Below are 20,154 nucleotides of genomic sequence, written 5' to 3' on the forward strand. Positions count from 1 at the left end.
CCAGTGCCCAGAGGAAGGCCTGAGCAGGAGGGGACTGGGGCCTCTCCATCCCCGCTTCCCTCAGTATTTTTCCTCTTACTTCTGCCAGCTCACCTCCAGGGACACGTTCTTTTTTCCTGCCTAAAGTGTGGGGGAAAAGTCTTGTCAGAGTTTTGTTGAAAGAGAACTGGCATTTGGGAGCAGCATTTGCTAGGAGGCTTAGGATAGATGGGCCTGCTCACAGAGCTGCCCACAAGTGCCCACATCTCCTGCTTCCAAGCAAGCACATCCCAGGGGACTGACCTGGAACAGAGCCACCTGGCCCGGGAGCTGCTTTTCCGAAATTCCTCTGCACCTGACTTTGAGAATCCTCTCAGCCGTCTGGTGCCCAGGGCCCAGCTCCTAGCTCAGCCGTGTGTGCAGCCAAGAGTCTGGGGACACAGGAACCACTTGCCCCATCAGTCACGTTCATATCCAGAGCCTGAACCAGTAGGGTGGAGGAAGCTCTGGCCTCAGTGGGGAGTCCTAGGGCAGGTTACTCCGTACAGAGTCCTTGCTCTCAGCCCCATTTCCCCTTCTAAGGAAAGTATGGAAAACTAAGATTTCTCTTTGAAACCTCTCAGGGCACAACTGCCCTGAACCCTGAGCTGGGGCAACATCCTTGGCATCTGCACACACCTGTGACTCTTGCCTGGGTTTCAGGGCCCTCAGCCCTGCGCCAACTCAGGCATCCTGACCACACTCTCTAGTTCTCCTGCTGTAGGAATGGCCACACTTGTTTTCTGTGTAAAACTTAAAATGTTTGTATTAGACTGAGCTTTCTGTGATACTTAGAAAATAAGATAGTAAGAAAATTAAGATGCTTTGGTGGTCTAAATACTTGTGAAGTACATTTTTTTTTTAATATTACAAAATGCCTTAAAGAGTTCTAAGTAAATTTAAGACAGCATCTACTGGATTTTCACCAACTGCTAAAAAAACAAACAAACAAACAGTTACTTTGATCCTTCTTGCCTTACTGTGAGCTGTAACAGTAACCTCATAGCTGCTGCACTCAACGATTTGATTCATTCTGTTGTTTAAAAACAGGGATTCATTGAGCTGCATGGGAGATGAATTCTGTCATTAGAAACTTTGCCACCAGGCTTAAGAAATATATTTAGAACTCATTTCTTTCAGGAAACAGGTTTCAAGATCTCCATAAGAAGTCTTTTATTAAGATAAATCACAGCTTTGTCAGTTTCTCCAGAAGTACCCTATTTTTAATTCCCAAGGAGAATCGCAATAATAAAACTAAATTAACCTAGTAGGTTATTTTCTCTCTAATGGCACCTGTCCATATTAATAGGATTCCGGTCGACGTATTTCCTGGGCTTCCCTGGTGGCTCAGGTGGTCAAGAATCTGTCTGCAATGCAGGAGACCTGGGTTCCATGCCTGGGTTGAGAAGATCGCCTGGAGAAGGGAATGGCAACCTCTTCCAGTATTCTTGCCTAGAGAATTCCACGGACAGAGGAACTTGGAAGGCCACAGTCCATGGAGTCACAAAGAGTCGGACACAGCTGAGCAACTAATACACATATTTTCTTACCATTTGCTTAGTAGAAGCAATCATTCATAGCATTTTATAGCACTTTCTAAAGAACGTTTAGTGCCTTTTTTCTTTCTTTTCTGTAAGCTGCACTAGGTCTTGGTTGCCACACATGGGATCTTTAATTGTGGCGTGCAAACTCTTCCTTGCAGGGTATGGGATCTAGTTCACTGACCAGAGATTGAACCCAGGCCCCTGCATTGGGAGCAGCCACTGGATCGCCAGGGAAGCCCTCTAAAGAACTCTTAAAGTGAAACTTTTTGGATGTTCGCAGCAGCTCTGGGCAGTCCTAGTGATGATACTTGTTCTGCATTCTTTTTATTATTATTATTAATTGGAGGCTAATTACTTTACAATATTGTAGTGGTTTTTGCCACACATTGACATGAATCAGCCATGGATTTACATGTGTTCCCCAACCCGATCCCCCTTCCCACCTCCCTTCCCATCCTATCCCTCTGGGTGTTCCCAGTGCACCAGCCCTGAGCACTTGTCTCATGCATCCAACCTGGGCTTATGATTTGTTTCACCCTTGATAGTATACTTGTTTCAATGCTATTCTCTCAGAACATCTCACCCTCACTTTCTCCCACAGAGTCCAAAAGTCTGCTGTGTACATCTGTGTCTCTTTTTCTGTTTTGCATATAGGGTGATCGTTACCATCTTTTAAGATTCCATATATATGCGTTAGTATACTGTATTGGTCTTTATCTTTCTGGCTTACCTCACTCTGTATAATGGGCCCCAGTTTCATCCATCTCATTAGAACTGATTCAAATGAATTCTTTTTAATGGCTGAGTAATATTCCAGTGTGTATATGTACCATAGCTTCCTCATCCATTCATCTGCTGATGGGCATCTAGGTTGCTTCCATATCCTGGTTACTATAAACAGTGCTGCGATGAACATTGGGGTACACGTGTCTTTTTCAGATCTAGTTTCCTCAGTGTGTATGCCCAGGAGTGGGATTGCTGGGTCATATGGCAGTTTTATTTCCAGTTTTTTAAGGAATCTCCACACTGTTCTCCACAGTGGCTGTACTAGTTTGCATTCCCACCAACAGTGTAAGAGGGTTCCCTTTTTTCCACACCCTCTCCAGCATTTATTTATTGCTTGTAGACTTTTGGATAGCAGCCATCCTGACTGGTGTATAATGATACCTCATTGTGGTTTTGATTTGCATTTCTCTGATAATGAATGATGTTGAGCATCTTTTCATGTGTTTGTTAGCCATCTGTATGTCTTCTTTGGAGAAATGTCTGTTTAGTTCTTTGGCCCATTTTTTTTTTCCATTTATTTTTATTAGTTGGAGGCTAATTACTTTACATCATTACAGTAGTTTTTGTCATACATTGAAATGAATTAGCCATGGATTTACATGTATTCCCCATCCCGGTCCCCCCTCCCACCTCCCTCTCCACCCAATCCCTCTGGGTCTTCCCAGTGCACCAGGCCCAAGCACTTGTCTCATGCACCCAACCTGGGCTGGTGATCTGTTTCACCCTAGATAATATACATGTTTCAATGCTGTTCTGTTGAAACATCCCACCCTCGCTTTGGCCCATTTTTTGATTGGATCATTTATTTTTCTGGAATTGAGCTGCAGTAGTTGCTTGTATATTTTTGAGATTAATCCTTTGTCTGTTGCTTCGTTTGCTATTATTTTCTCCCAATCTGAGGGCTGTCTTTTCACCTTGCTTATAGTTTCCTTTGTTGTGCAAAAGCTTTTAAGTTTCATTAGGTCCCATTTGTTTATTTTTGCTTTTATTTCCAATATTCTGGGAGGTGGGTCATAGAGGATCCTGCTGTGACTTATGTCGGAGAGTGTTTTGCCTGTGTTCTCCTCTGGGAGTTTTATAGTTTCTGGTCTTACGTTTAGATCTTTAATCCATTTTGAGTTTATTTTTGTGTATGGTGTTATAAAGTGTTCTAGTTTCATTCTTTTACAAGTGGTTGACCAGTTTTCCCAGCACCACTTGTTAAAGAGGTTATCTTTTTTCCATTGTATATCCTTGCCTCCTTTGTCAAAGATAAGGTGTCCATAGGTGTGTGGATTTATCTCTGGGCTTTCTGTTTTGTTCCACTGATCTATATTTCTGTCTCTGTGCCAGTACCATACTCTCTTGATGACTGTGGCTTGGTAGTAGAGCCTGAACTCAGGCAGGTTGATTGCTTCAGTTCCATTCTTCTTTCTCAAGATTGCTTTGGCTATTCGAGGTTTTTTCTTATTTCCATACAAATTGTGAAATTATTTGTTCTAGTTCTCTTAAAAATACCAGTGGTAGCTTGATACGGATTGAATTGAATCTATAGATTGCTTTGGGTAGTATAGTCATTTTGACAATATTGATTCTTCCAATCCATGAACACGGTATATTTCTCCATCTATTTGTGTCCTCTTTGATTTCTTTCATCAGTGTTTTATAGTTTTCTATATATAGGTCTTTCATTTCCTTTAGGTAGATATACTCCTAAGTATTTTATTCTTTTTGTTGCAATGGTGAATGGTATTGTTTCCTTAATTTCTCTGTTTTCTCATTGTTAGTGTATAGCAATGCAAGGGATTTCTGTGTGTGAATTTTATATCCTGCAACATTACTGTATTCATTGATTAGCTCTAGTAATTTTCTGGTAGAGTCTTTAGGGTTTTCTATGCAGAGGATCATGTCATCTGCAAACAGAGAGAGTTTTACTTCTTCTTTTCTTATCTGGATTCCTTTTATTTCTTTTTCTGCTATGATTGCTGTGGCCAACACTTCCAAAACTATGTTGAATAGTAGTGGTGAGAGTGGACACCCTTGCCTTGTTCCTGACTTTAGGGGAAATGCTTTCAATTTTTCACCATTGAGGATAATGTTTGCTGTGGGTTTGTCATATATAGCTTTTATTATGTTGAGGTATGTTCTTTCTATTCCTGCTTTCTGGAGAGTTTTAATCATAAATGGATGTTGAATTTTGTCAAAGGCTTTTTCTGCATCTATTGAGATAATCATATGGTTTTTATCTTTCAATTTGTTAATGTGGTGTGTTACATTGATTGATTTGCAGATATTAAAGAATCCTTGCATTCCTGGGATAAAGCCCACTTGGTCATGATGTATGATCTTTTTAATGCATTGTTGTATTGTTTGCTTGAGCCCGTGTCCTCCCTGAGGGACACAGGTGGCCAAGCAAGTAGATGCTACCCCAGCATTCAGACCGCAGGCCGGACTTGAAGTGCAGTCTCCCTTCCAGTGATGTCCTCTTTTTACTGTTCCTCTGGTAAATTCAGTACTGTTTTCCTTGGAGCATGTGTTTAAAAGGAAATCCTAGATGTGTTCAAACATTACTGCTCAGTCTCTATTTTCTGTTTTCAAATGACTGGTTCCCATGCTTGATGAAGCTCAATTAAAAAAAAAAAAAAAACCTGTCCCAAGTATTCATTGTATAGATTTCCATGCCTGGGGAAACATAATGTGGAAACTGAATCTGAGATCATTTTAAATAAACATATGAGTTCTTACATGATACTGCTTATTTCATTAATGCTTCTGATTTATGTAGTAGTGCCATCCCCATTTATGTAATGGAGCCAATCTCAGCACCCTCACCTGAATATGATGGATATTTCTATATTTTCCTGTGTGTAAGACTCCTTTAGTATGCCTAAAAATATAAATGTGCTTGTGTCCTATTCTATTCAGCCTTCTTTGATTCCAAGTTAAGAGCCACTGGATGAATTCACCTCTAGCTCTATTATGTTTTTAAATCAAGTATCAGGTAACATTCCTGTGTATGTGGTATTATCTTTCTCTAATAAATCAAATCCTTCATGATACTTGCTCACCTCCTATAGATGGACTGTAGTGATCTTTGTAAGTCCTTGTTTATATCACGTGTTTTCTCCCCACCTAGAGTAAAAGAAGCTGAAGAGGTGTGTAGGCAGAAAAAGGGAAAGTCACTCTATAAAATAAAACCAAGACATGACTGGAATTGTAAGTATTTATTCTGTTTTTTGATTTGTGGTTTTCTCTGGCTTTTAAACACTCTTCTCAGAATATACAAATCCACCTAATAATATTTTAATCATCTTCCTCTTAAGTTTGAACAAATAGTGAGCTTCCGACTTAGAGAATCTCCTTTTCCTTCTGCCTGTAATCAGGTACCAGAGGCTAAAAGAATCTCGGTGTTCAGCATTCAAAGCCTAACCATCAGGATGGATCCACTGAGGGGGTGCATATATGTGGGGGGCTGCTGGTGGAGTTGGGGGCCAGTTTCACTCTCCTCATCATACATGGGTCACAGCACAGCTGTTGTAATCCCATGAGCACCCTTGGGGCCTAACACAGGGAGTGCCAGGTGCAGCATTGTTCTTTGCTCAGACCAGGGGCTCAGGCTGCACAGCAGCTGTCAGCCCACAGCCAAGTGTAGCAAGCCAAGTTGTTCCCTCTTTGCTTGTTTCTCCCTTCAAAATAAAACACCAGGTTGTGCACCAGGAAGGGAAGGGTTTGGTGGACATGATGAGTCCATGTGATACTGTCTTATGTTTTGTTGAATGTTTGAGGGATTATCACTTGGCACTACAGAGTAAGTAAATGCTATTTTAAATGAAAAGTTGGGTTAGACCTTAAAATAGCATTTTGAATTGAGTTAGTCTAATATAGTGTAAATGGAAGATATTCAAATAACCCAAATTGGGCCACAATTAAACAGCTTTATTTAGAAAAAGTTAGAAATTATATCTGCATTTAAAAGATATTTTCCCTTCTGTTTCTCTGTATCAAAATCTTATTGAACAACAAGTATTATATTATGGTTTGGTTTATGTTCTTTTTGATGAAAGTAAATCTTCAAGTACATGAATGAGAAGGAATAGTTATTTACTAACCACAATTATGCTGTTATAAGGATAGAAGAGAATTAAATCACATTAACAATGAGATGAAAGTGTGTTAGTCACTCAGTTGTATCCAACTCTTTGCAACACCATGGGCTATAGCCAGCCAAGCTCCTCTATCCATGGAATTCCCCAGGCAAGAATACTGGAATGGGTCACCATTCCATTCTCCAGGGGATCTTCCCGACCCAGGGATCGAACCCAGGTCTCCCACATTGTGGGCAGATTCTTTACCATCTGAGTCATAGAAGAGAATTAAATCACATTAACAATGAGATGAAGCCTCGGTTCAATTTTCATATTTATGTGTTTGTACATAAGACTGAAAATGAGAAAGGTGAGCTGATACTCTTTCACATCGATTAGAAGCTAAGTTTTTAAACCTTTTTTCCCCTCAAAAACATTAGTGAAAATTCTAAGAGAGAAATCGATTTTACTTATATCTTTTTAAATTTATGAGCTTGTGGATATTTAACCTTTTCTCAAAGAATTTGATCCAAATGAAAATGCTATTCTAAACTCCATACATTCTTTAAAGTTATTCCTTCTAACTATTTCTCTTACCTGGTGCATTTATTTCAGAAAGCAAAAATAAGCATGAAAACCTGACCAATGAAAAGCAGAACAAAAATGAGTCACTGCAGCTGCTTCCACAGAATTCAGCTGGCCTGAGGGCAGGAAGGAAACTCATCATTTTGATCACGTTTCTTCTTGGCTTCTTGCATAATCTTTATGTTTTCCAGTTTACTGATTGTTGAATTCTACACTGTATTCATATAAAAATGCAAAAGCAGTAGGCCAGTGGAGAATGTGACACCTTTTCTTTTTGTAAAAGTTTATGGTATTTTACCAATAGACCAAAACAGCATGTGTAAGAGGCAGTATCTGCATTAATTCTGAACATGCTAAACAGTAACCTCCAACTTACTGTTGTGAGAATATTCCCTGTCACAGCGAAACACTCTCCTGACGACCAGTACTCCACGTCACTGCATTTAGATTTATGGTTAACATGATATTTCTAGTGACTTGTTTGTATCAGTTTCACATCTACATATAAATTTTCTATTTTAAAATTGAGGTACCATTTATATATGTCATAGATAAGGCTTTCCCAGCTCTTGGGTTGGTCTCTGTAACTATATATTTGTGAAAGAAGATTATCATTTTTTTTTAATCATCACACAATGAATAGAAAAAAATATAGCAAAAGGAAAACCCTTTCTATACATCATTTAATATAGGCAGGAATCATAATTTTAAGTTAAATGAGGGCCTTTATCAACCATGTCCTTTAGGACCTACATAAAGCCAGTCTGCAGCAAAGGTCAATTAAACCAAAGTTGTGCCTCTCTGTAACTTTTACCATTGCCCTTCTCAAAGAAAATGACACAGTGCTTTTAAATGATCCTCATAAAATTGCCAAACATGACTAACTGTTGGCAAAAAAAAAAAAAAAAAGTAACTTTTAGATGGATTGATATCTACCTAGGACTTGTCTATTAAACCCACCTGCCTGAGTACTGTGACTTGATTGGAGTTTTCTTGATGTGTTTGGGCAGTTAATCAAAAGCTATGATAAGTCACTCCTGAAGCACTGTGATGGCTTTGTCTAACATTAATAGATTTTTTAAAAATGATATGTGTTGGGGTAGAGCCATGAAAAGAGGGGAGAATCTGTTGCGATTGCAAACCAATTATGGAGGCAACTTCAAAAGGAAATCTGAATTGTAACTATGTTTCTATTTATGTAAAATACTGTCCTTACCTTGCAGTCTGTAGTTGATGTGCACAGACACAGTAGTGGCTCTCGGGTTGCTCTTCTGCCATCTTCCTGTCTCCTTCAGTCCCTGCATGTGTATAGGAACTTCAGTGAGATAATGGGGCATTGAACAGAGATTGCTCTGTGCAATACTGTATTTAGTGTTTCTATTTTAACGTTTCCAGGATGTTAATTTATATGCAAATAAAATACATAAGAAGAGAGGTCTGGGCCTATTGTGTATATATGACCTAAAAGTAAATGCAAAATATTTATCCCAGAGGGAAAATAAGTTAGAGCGTCTGTGTTCAAAGATTTTTGAAAGTTCTTATTTCAGCCAAACCGTTGCTGGTGAACAGTGAAAGTCGCTCAGTCATGTCTGACTCTGCGAACGCATGGACTATACAGTCCATGGAATTCTCCAGGCCAGAATACTAGAGTGGGTAGCCGTTTCCCTTCTCCAGGGGGTCTTTCCAACCCAGGGATCAAACTCAGGTCTCCTGCATTGCAGGTGGATTCTTTACCAGCTGAGCCACCAGGGAAGCCTGAACAGTTATTAGCAGTTAAGGATTTAACAAATGCTAGATTGTAAAGATAAAACAATAATTCTGCTACATTAAAACACATTTTCTTAAGTTCAAATGTTCTCAATGCAGTTTCAGGGAAGAAGTATTTCCCCCTTATGGAAATATCAGTATGTTAATACCTAAGAAGTCCTTTTTCCGAAAAGTTACAAAATAGTTGCAACAATTCATATGATGTAGATTAAATGGTGATAAAAATTGAGTTGATCTCAGTGAGGCAGCAGCGAGTGGTGGCGTGAAGTGAGATCTATTTCGCTGCCCAGGAACTGAACCTGGGTAGCCTGAACGAAAACCAGGAATCCTAGCCACCAGACCAGCAAGGGCTAGAGGCTAGAAGCCATTTTTCCCTGGATCTTTGCCCCCAGTGAAAAATGCATTTATCATGGAGGCAGAAACTGTAAATGCAGGTACAAAGTTTATTATTAGAGACATAGCACAGCAACAAGTGGGAAAGAACATAGAGAAACAGTTGGTTTAGTTAAGACAGAAGCAAAGCAGAGATACACACCTGGAGAGAAAGGTTATGGGCGCCCCCTAGTGAGAAGGAGCACAATAACCACGAGGTGGTGAAGTCCTTTATATAGGCCAGTTCTTCTGGGTCTTTGTCTTCCTTCCTGCCAAGTTTCTGGTTTCTTTCTTCACATCTGACCTATCCTGGGCCTCTGCCCTGGTGTGCACATACCCCTCAGCCAAGATGGATCTCCAAGTGGAGGCTTTGGGGAGAAGCAAGACTCATTATAGTCTGGCATTTTCGCCTGACTTTTGACCCACAAGGAGCCTTTCTGTGCATGTGTAGTGTCTCCCTTGTCCCAGAAGGGGGTAGGGGGAGGGGAGATCTCTTAATCCATTACTCAAGCAGGATTTTGTCCCTCTTTGTCCTTGCCATGACTATTAAAGTGTTTATAAGAGACAAACACTGGCTATTTACCCTGTTTCTGTTGTTACTTCCATTTCAGAGGGCAAACAGGAGGCTGATTGTAAATGCCTCAACTGGAGCCCACCTATCTCTTGTCTCAGGAAATGCAAACAGGCTAGTTGTAAATGTCTAACCTGGAGCCCATCTATCTCCTACATCAGCATTATGGGAAGACAATAAAGCAGAAAATTATGCCAATAAGGCACCACATTATGGTGGAAAAAGGTGGATATAGACAAGGAAATATAAGGAATAAAAAGGAAGCATTATGCTAATAGAAAAGCATTATGGAAGCTAATGAAAAAAAAAAAAAGCTAATGGAAAAGACTTTTCTTTTTCTCCATAAATCATCTTTGAATTTATGTCTAATTTAATTTTTCAGCATAAATTTTTCATTACCTATACGTTGGCTTGTCATTTACTTTGGGCCAAGGCCTGGTGCTCATAACTGATATTTCAAAATGAAAAGAAAGAGGGAGAAATGGGTAAAGGGCCCACTGTATGGTGAAGAACTGAAACTAAAATTTTGGTGGTAAGCATGCTGTGTGTGAAGTCGACATACAAGGCAGGTGTGAGAGTTATGTAATATAAATCACTGTTACCACAATAAAAATAATTTGAAAAATTAAAAAGGAAAACTGAATATCAAGTTGGGGTGGGGAGGAGTGTACAGCAGCGATTAAATTCACTGTAATGCCCAGTTCAAAGAGTACAAAATGATAAATTCAGAGGGATGAGGACGATGTGAGGGCTGGGGAGAAGAGGAGTCTCTGGGGGCACAGGGCTTCACTTTTCTCAGTACCTGCAACCAGGTGAGCCTGATGGAGGGAAGACGGTGCAGAGGGGAAAGGATGACGAGAGATGTCACCAGAGATGCAGAACAGGACTTTGTGGCAGGAACTAAGGTAAGTTTGTTATGGTTTGGGTTGGGGAGTGCCCAGAGGTCACGTGGGGGCAAGGGGGGAGGGGACAGGGGCACTGACATGATACAAGAACCTGTTTCAAGTCCCATCTTAAAAGTTCCAAATGGGTATTTGGTGGAAATGATGAAACATTTCTAAGGAGGGTAACAAGCTGCAGAAAGAGCATGGCAACTGGAAGCCAAAGAGCCTGCCGCCCCCCTTGGAAGAACTGGCCCCACGGATGACAGGAGGTGGTGAGGGGCTGAGCAGGGCAAACCTAAAGGATGATGAGCATCCTGCAGCATCACTCTCAGCAGTGGCAGGACCCGTGTTCCAGGTGACCCAGGCCACCCTGCTGCAGCATGGAGGACGGGGTCTGTAGCTTAAAGGGGCAGTTGTGGCTCAAAGCAGGAATGGATGCAGGTGAGGCACTACCAGTACAGGTGGAATCTGGATGAAGAAAAGACATGGTAAGGAGGTCACACATATGTGAGGGCTTCTTGAATTGTCAGATGTAAGAAACAGGAAAGCAGAATGAACTTACCATGACAGGATGGTCTCTGGACTGTTATTTGGCAAAGCCTGGCTCCTGGCATCAATGAGGCCACATAGGAAAGGGGCCCATCAAGTTCCTTCACAACCATTAGCACTTGGAGAACCTTCTCTGCTGAGCCCACTAAAAAAAGCAGCTCTCTGAGCCTTCATCCCCTTATTTAATTAGTTAGTTAATACTAGTCGCTCAGCTGTGTTCAACTCTTTGCGACCCCATGAACTGTAGCCCGCCAAGCTCCTCTGTCCATGGAATTCTCCAGGCAAGAATACTGGAGTGAGTAGCCATTCCTTTTTCCAGGGGATCTTCTCGACCCAGGGATCAAACCCAGGTCTCCTGCATTGCAGGCAGATTGTTTACCATCTAAGCCACTAGGGAAGCCCCAAACCCTACAACACCCAGTATTCCCAGGTGATCTCCTATCCAAGTACTAACTAGGCCCAACCCTAACTTAGCTTCCAAGACCAGAGGCAATGCAATGCATTCAGGGTATTATGGCTGTAGACTGGCTTCATTCTCTGCAGGGCACTTATCACCATCTGAAGTAATACAGTTGTAACAGGGCTGGGGCAGGTGGAGCTGCAGTGCCAAACAGCTACTGGTCAGCATTGCAGGGGGCACCAACCCCTCCCCTTGTGTATAAATTGAGTCTGAGAAAAGATGGATCGAGTGGCTAGTCTGCCATCTTCTTGGTCTGCTAGCTTTTCAATTAAAATCATTATTCCTTGTTCCAACACTTTCTCTCTCAACTTATTGGCCTGCTGTGCAGTGAGCAGAATGAGCTTGGGCTCTGTAACATGTCCTGCTCTTCTGGTCTGTGCACTGGTGAGTCCTGCACTGTTTTGGTGATTACAGCTTCATGACATTGTTTGAAGTGAAAGCATAAGATGCTTCCAGCCAGTTCTCACTTCTGAGGATGCCTTTGACTGCTTCCACACGAATATTAGGAGGATTTGCTCTATTTCTGTGAAAAATACAATTGAAAGTTAGGCAAAGAATGCATTCACAGTGGACATTGTTTTGCAAAGAATGGACATTTTAATAATACTAATTCTTCCTTTCCATGAGCATGGGATATCTTTCTGCTTATTGGTTTCTTCTTCATTTTCTTCATCAACGTCTGAAAGTGTTCAGTGTGCAGGTCTTAGAAGCCCTTGGTTAAATTTATTACTTGATATTTTGTTCTTTTTGATGCAGTTGTCAACTGGATTGTTTTCTTTCTTTCTGATGGTTCATTTTTTTGTGTTTAGAAGTACAGTTGATTTGTATGCATTGATTTTGTACCATTACTGAATTCATCTGTTAGTTCCAATGGTGTTTTAATGGAATTATGTAGAAAATTATAACTCAAAAATCCCACTGTTTCTATCACATCCAGGTCATCACAACATGGAAGACAAAGTGGCTCCTACTAGCATCTTCCCACAGTGCCTGTCAATTCCATGTGAACTCATACAGGGGCAATCAGGTTCATGAGTTTGTATGAAGTGGATCTAGGTAACAAGGCTTGCCCCCTATTAGGAAGTGTGATGTCTTCTCTGATTTTCTGGTGTGCTATTGATAAGGTGTTTTGGAAAGTTTTTGACTTTGCTGTAATTCCAAATCTACAGAAACCTGCCGTAGCAGAAGTCTTGTGTATCTGTGGGCTCAGATTTCCCAGCCTTCCTTACTTGAGTGCATTTGCCACTTCACACAAGATTCTCCAGTGCGTTTTACCCAAGACAGGAAGAGTGTTCTTCCAGGGAACCAGCATGCAGCATCCAAATGAGGAAATTACATGGTTTCCATGTTAAGATCCAACCCAAGGCCCATTTCAACTTTCACCAGCTGCCCCAACTTTAGGGAAACATCTTTCCCCATTCTGATCCAGGAACTTTCTTCTCCTGGAACCGTGATTGATACTTTCCCTCATTTTCACAACCCTGATGGATGCAAACTGCACAAGATAAATATGACCTGAGACATAAGATAAATATGGCCTTTTCTGTATTATAACATGTATCAGTATTTATATATTTTGTGTGTTTGTGTAGGTGTGTGTGATTAATTGTACAGATTATCTACCATTTAAAATACTTTAAGTACAGTGTTCTATGGCATTAACGACACTCACATTGTTGTACAAATATCTTCTCCATCCATGTTCAGAACTTTTCCCTTTTTACCAATGAAACTGTGTGCCCATTAAAAAGAAATTTACCTCAGCCCCTGGCCACTGCAATCTACTTTCTCCCTTTGAACTTGACTTCTGTGTGTACCTCATATAAGTGGAATCATGTCATTTTGCTCTGCTTGTGACAGTTACTTCATTTATAATGGCTTCAAGCTTTCTGTTCGCAATAGCACATGTCAGAATCCCTTCTTTTTTTTAGGCTGAATTCCATTCCTTTGTGTGTATACCACTTTTATTTGATCCCCTTATCCACAGATGGACAGTTGGGTCACTTGGGTCACAGTAGCCTTTTGCTACTGTGATGAATACTGCTCTTAGGATGGGTGTACTCATAGGTATCCAGCCCCTAGTTTTCACTATTGGGTGTATACCCTGATGTGGATGTGGAGCATCACAGGTCAATTCTATGATGAAGTTTTGAGGAACTGGCACCCTGTTTTCCACATAGCCTGTACCATTTCACTTGATTTCTTTTATGGAAAAACAATAGTGGTTTATGGATCCACTCCAATTGGTTTATCATTTACCCACGGGTAAGCATTTGTACCATTTCTACCTTTTGGGTCTTATAAAGAGTGTTGCTATCAATATATGTGAACACCTGTTTTCACTTCTTTGGCGTATATATCAAGAGTAGAGTTGTTGAGCTGTGTGGTAATTTTACATTCATATCATAGACATATGTTGAATCCTCTTCCATTTGCACAAGTATGTTTAAAGGCTCCAATTTCTCTGCACTGTTGCCAACATTTGTTTTTTTTAAAAATATATTTATTTGTTTGGCTTCATCAGGTCTTAGTTGGGGCAGGCAGGGTCTTCCTTGTATCATGAGGTGTCTTTTCATTGTGCACTATTGTGCAGAGTCTCTAGTTGTGTTATGCAGACTCTAGAGCAAGCAGGCTCAGTAGTTGTGGGGCACAGGCTTAGTTGCTGCTGAGGCACATGGGATCTTCCTGGACCAGGGATTGAACTCATGTCTCCTGCATTGGCAGGTGGATTCTTTATCAGTGAGCTACCAGGGAAGCACTACCCCCATGTTTTATTGAACAGTTTATACAGTCATGTCTTGGTACCCTTGGGGAATTGGTTCCAGAATACCCTAATTTTGGTAAACTCAAGTCTCCTATATAAAATGGAATGGTATTTGCAAATAACCTGGGCAAATATCCTCTTGTATACCTTAAATAAAATCTAGATTACTTATAATAACTAATACATATAATCATTGTATAAATGTTATAAATGCAATGTGAATGCTATATAAATAGTTGCTGATATGTGGCAAATTCAATGTTTTCCTTTTGAAACCCTTTGGAAATTTTTTTCTTATAGTTTTGATCTGGAGTTTGAATCCATGGATGTGGAACCCATGGATACAAGGGGCTGACTGAAATTTTACTTTTTACATTTAAGCTTTTTATATATTTTGAGATACTTTTTAGTACGTGGCATGAGCTAATGGTCCAGTTTCATTCTGTAGCATGTGGATAGCCAATTGCCTAGCAACACCATTTGTTGAAAACCCATTTCCCCCCAATTTAGTTCTGTGGACTGTTGTGTAAAATGAGCTCATTATGAATGAATGGTGTATTTCTGGGATCTCAAGCCAATACCATTCATGTATGTATGTGTATAATATATTCATGTGTGTGTGTGTGTGTGTGTGTGTGTGTGTACACACAAGGGCTTCCCTGGTGGCTCAGATGGTCAATGGCCCAGATGGTAAAGAATCCGCCTGCAGTGCAGGAGACCTGGGTTTGATCCCTGGATTGGGAAGATCCCCTGGAGGAGGGCATGGCAACCCACTCCAGTATTCTTGCCTGGAGAATCCCCATGGACAGAGGAGCCTGGCAAGCTACAGTCCATAGGGTCACAAAGAATCAGACACAACTGAAGCAACTTAGCATGCGTGCACACATACACACACATGTGTGTACACACACACACACACACACACACACACAATTTCATGTATATATATACACACACAGGACTTCCCTGGTGGCTCAGACGGTAAAGCGTCTGCCTACAATGCAGGAGACCCAGGTTCGATCCCTGGGTCGGGAAGATCCTCTGGAGAAGGAAATGGCAACCCACTCCAGTACTCTTGCCTGGAAAATCCCATGGACAGAGGAGCATGGTAGGCTACAGTCCATGGGGTCGCAAAGAGTCAGACATGACTGAGCAACTTCACTTTCACTTTTATTTTATACACACATATGAATTAATGTATATACATTTAATGTATATACACACATACAGACAGGAATTCTTGTGTATATATATACACACACACACATGAATTCATATATATATTTGTATATATATATGAATTCATGATATACACACACACACACAAATTCCTATATATATATATATTTATTTATACATATATGAATTCATGTATATGTGGATGTATGTGTATACACACACACACAAATGGTATATGTGTGTGTGTCCTGTGTGTGTGGTGCGTTAAAAATCAAAGCTCATGATCTAGGCAACCAAACTCATGATCATGTAGGCTTTCTTCTGTATTATTTATAGTTTATATATTATTATTCTGTATTGTTTATAGTTTACTATTTAAAATTTTTTTCTGGTCAGTGTTAAATGACTTTTGGTATAAGTTGTCAAATTTGTGTCTAATTTCATATCATTGTGCGTGTTTTCTAATAGTTCTATAACTACTTTTCCTAGAGGTCCCAGGATATTTGCCTCCATCCTTTTGAATTTTCAACATGTAGTGGATTCAGTAGACAACCAGCAGGAATCTAGGCCTCCCCTGAGCTGGGAATGGCTACAGCCTGCATTTCCCAGTTAGCCATCAGAGGGCGACAATCCCACCTCTCTTACCAGCGCAGGGCCTCCGGCTTCTGCCCCGACTCGGCTCTGCGCACAGCCTACAGGACATAGGCCTACTCAGGACCTACCCGGGTTTGGTTTCAGGACCACACAGGCTGCGTCCACACTGAGTGGAGCTCAGTTCCCTCAGGAGCTCAGTTTCGACAGGAGGCCATGGGAAGAAGAGGTGAAGAAACAGTGAGGAGAAGCTGGCTGTCTCGAGGGGCACTGTCTGCAGAGGACCCAGCAGAGGAAGGGCTTGATGTAGAAAACTGTGGGTTTGGACTAGTTTTGTGTGCAGTGCAGACAGTGTCCAGGGTCCTTTGGCTTGTGATGTTCTGTTTTCTAGCAGTTTATTGAGGGGACCGTCCTTTCCCAGGTGTGTGTCTTTGGCAGACTTGTCATCAGTTAACTGACCACATATTAGCAGGTTTTTTCCCTTGGTTCTCCCTGCTAATGTTCTGGCTAGTTCCCTCTTTCTGTGCCATTTCTACACGGTTTGGTTACCATAGCTGCAGAAGATGGTTTGAATTCAGGGAGTGAGTTTCCTCCAGCTACTACTGTTCTCCTTTCTCAGGACCCCTTGGCTGTTCAGGGTCCTTTGTGGTTCCATGCAACTGTCAAGATTGTTTGTTCAGTTTTTGTGAAAAATACCATTGGAAGTATGGTTGGAATTGCATTGAATGTGTGTGCTGTTTGGGTTAGAATGGACATTTTAGCACTAATCAGTCTTTCCATCCATGAGCACAGGATCTCTTTCCTTCATTTGAGTCTTCAAATTCTTTACCAATATCTTAATGATTTTAGTGCTCAAGTCTTTCATGTCTTTGGATACCTTTATTCCTAGGTATTTTGTTCTTTTGATGTTATTTTAAATGGGACTGCTTTCTTAATTTCTCTGATGGTTCATTATTTGTGTACAGGAATACAGCTGAGATTTATGTATTCACTTTGGGCCCTGCAGCTTTACTGAATTCAAATAATTAAGAGATTTTTGGTGGGTTGACGTTGAAAGCTAGAACTAGAAATCCCACTGTTTCTACCACATCCAGATCATCCACAACACCCAAGAGATAGTGACTCCTAATAGAATCTTCCCACAGTGTCCCTTACAATCATATGAAATCCTACAAGGGCGAATTGTATCATCACTTGGGGTGAGCAGGATCTGGGTAGGACTTGGCTCTCTAGCCATGTTTGATATTGTCTTGACTTTTCTGTCCTATTGACATGGTTGTTTTGATAAGTAATTTATTTTTCAGTCATTTCAAACTTACAGAAAATTTTCAATAGCAAGAATCAAAGTATTCATATTTGCCCCTTCATACAAAATACTCCAGTGTGTTTTACCCCAAACAAGGATACTCTCCCAGGAACCCAGCACATATCCCCGAAATGAGGATTGTGAAATTATCTTCTAATCATCTGATCCATGGGTCCACTTCAACTTTCACCAGCTGTCCCAACTTTATGGTAGTATCTTCTTTCATCCTGGTTTGGTTTTCTTTCTTTTTTCTGGAAACTTGATTGAGACTTTCTCTCATATTCAAATCCTGGATGGATTTAAAGCATCAGATGTGCATGTGACCTGGGTGGCTTCTTTCACTTAGGATGTTGTCAGTGTTCATCCATGCTGGAGCTTGTATCAATCCTACATCTTTTCCATTGTTATGAAAAACACATAACAACAGGTGCCTTGCAGTCAACATGACATAAGGGAGAATAAGACAGGATGAGAAGCAGAAGCAGTAAGCACCTCTCAGGCTTTTAGGAGAAAGGTGTCAGAAATGTCTCCACACTGGCTAGGCGGAGCCCATAGGAGGCAAATGAATGCGGAAGCAAGCTGTGAGGTCTAATCTCTCCACTGCCAGCCCCACAGCCCCAGGTTCCAATCTACCAGCCCTACTGTGCACAGCCAGACACCAAAAGGAAGATACACAGACTCTGGAATTAGGAAGCCAGACCCCATGTTGGGGTCACACAGCATGGTCACATGATCATGATGTACTCCGTGCTCACGTCCCCTGTCCTCACAGAAGCATCCACAGGTCACTACATGGGGCTTTCTGGGGCACTTGTGACTACTAGAAATTGCAATGGTGAAAGGAGGGGAGAAGGTACAGACGGGAGCATGACTGAGGCGGCTCTACAAATCACCAAAGACCTGAGGCCCTTGATACTAGGAGTTTGAAAAAGGTTTCTTAATACGTAAATGAAGAAAGGAGGCCCATTTAATAAATGGTGCTCAGACAATTTGGCATCCATTTGGAAAACGAAACTGGATTCCCTACCTTAGAAAATACCACCAAAAGCAATTACAGGCATATTAGGAACCTACATTTGAAAGGGAAAACTTTACAACTTTAAGGACAAATTTAATGAGGGTGTATTTTTTTAACTGAAGTAAAGTTGATTTACAAGGCTGTTTTAGTTTCAGGGGTATAGCAAAGTGATTCAATTATTCAGTGATTTGTGTCTGAGATGCTCCTCAGACAAAATTCACTCCCTTTGGGAGGCCCCTGGGCAATGCCCAGTACTCAACCAACAGTCCTGTAAACCTATAGCAGCAGGTGGTGGTGCTCAGTGGATGTTTGTTGACTGAATAAATGACTGCAATCACACACTAAAAGCAAGCCTTGAGGCTAGGAGGGGATCCCCAATCCTGTCTCCTCTCCAGGAGGTCTTGATCCTGTTTGGTGTGGGTGAGTGAAATGGGGCTTGGGAAGGGAAGAGATCCATCACAAATCATTTTGTAAATAGGGGAAACTGGGTGTGTGAAGAGGATGTAAGCAGGTACATCCCAGAAACACATCACAGCAGATCCTTCAGCTGCACCTTCACCCCTGCTCTTCACACTGTCTCCCTCCCTGAAATATGCTGAATAGCTCACAGGCTTCCCGGAGGGGTGGTCACATGACCTCCCCCTGACCAATCAGCGTGTTCCATCCTCCTGGACGCCTGTGATTGGCTCAGGGCTGGACAAGTGACTAATCAGGGCATAAGCTGGAATCCTGGGGAATGGAGGTTTATTTCCGTTAGGAACAGGGGATACCTGAGGCCAGCCTGTGGCAGTGGAGGGATGTAACGTCAGCTTGTGGCAGTTGGAGGCCTTGTTCCACAGAGGCAGAGCTACTTGGGTGAGGATGACAGCAGTAAGCAGAGCTGAGAGATGGGGAAAGACAATTCCTGCTGACGTCCCTGAGACCCAGGTACAGTCCAGCCAGAAGCTGTGCCCGTGGACTTAGTTATGATCATTCTCTCCTGCTTGTTTGTTAGCTTGTTTGAGCCCCTTTGGGTTTGATGTCCAGCTGGCTAAGTGGAGACCCTGGAAATGCCTTGGTGTGGGTTTTATCTGGCCTCAGGGAAGAAATTCCACATAACACTGCAAGACTTATTTTAATCTGGAGATCTGAATAGACTCAATCTGCTGGGGCCAGCTATTAACTCTAGGATTCCCCTAATTAGCCCTCACAGGGTTAGTCTTGTTAAGGTAGCAGCTCCTGTCCCCGATTAGAGGACAAGACAGAGGTTCAGAGAAGGGAGGTAGCCAGGCTAGAGTGAGGAAGTGTGTGGCCAACAGAAGCCCCAGATCCTGCTCCCTGAACTCTGGGAAGCCACATGGTGGGGCTTGTCCATGTGAAGGGGCTAAGACACCCAGCCCCACGCAGGCTACCATGGGAGCCTAAGGATTGGAAACTGCCATGTGCCATGTGGCTGCTTTGAAACTCAAAAAAAAGCAATTCATACTGAAGGAAGGGAGGGGACCTTACTTCACCAGACCCTACCCCACCCTCTGCTGCTGCTGCTGCTGCTAAGTCACTTCAGTTGTGTCCGACTCTGTGTGACCCCACAGACGGCAGCCCACCAGGCTCCCCTGTCCCTGGGATTCTCCAGGCAAGAATACTGGAGTGGGTTGCCATTTCCTTCTCTGCCCCACCCTCTAACTCCCTGCAAACCTGTACCCCTTTCTCCTCCTTT

The 20,154-nt window shown here is 41.8% G+C and overlaps 1 protein-coding gene and 1 non-coding gene across 3 annotated transcripts in view; one reads left to right on the top strand and one right to left on the bottom strand.

Moving 5' to 3' along the window:
* Positions 1–9,193: 9,193 nt before the first annotated feature.
* LOC139034237 (ADAMTS-like protein 3) overlaps positions 9,194–20,154 on the bottom strand; it is an 80,410-nt gene continuing 69,449 nt past the window's right edge. Inside the window, exon 6 of one of the 2 annotated variants that reach the window (XM_070464698.1) lies at positions 9,194–12,123. In XM_070464698.1, coding sequence (XP_070320799.1) covers positions 12,009–12,123 — 115 coding nt within the window. In that variant the 3' untranslated portion in view covers positions 9,194–12,008. Of the gene's footprint in view, positions 12,124–17,410; positions 17,730–20,154 lie in introns of those variants that run through there. The other variant, XM_070464699.1, reaches the window with a different exon arrangement.
* TRNAC-ACA (transfer RNA cysteine (anticodon ACA)) lies at positions 15,328–15,399 on the top strand. Its single transcript has one exon. It is a non-coding gene; the product is annotated as a tRNA-Cys (tRNA).

The sequence above is a fragment of the Odocoileus virginianus genome, unplaced genomic scaffold (assembly GCF_023699985.2).
Source record: "Odocoileus virginianus isolate 20LAN1187 ecotype Illinois unplaced genomic scaffold, Ovbor_1.2 Unplaced_Contig_67, whole genome shotgun sequence".
Lineage (NCBI taxonomy): Eukaryota > Metazoa > Chordata > Mammalia > Artiodactyla > Cervidae > Odocoileus > Odocoileus virginianus.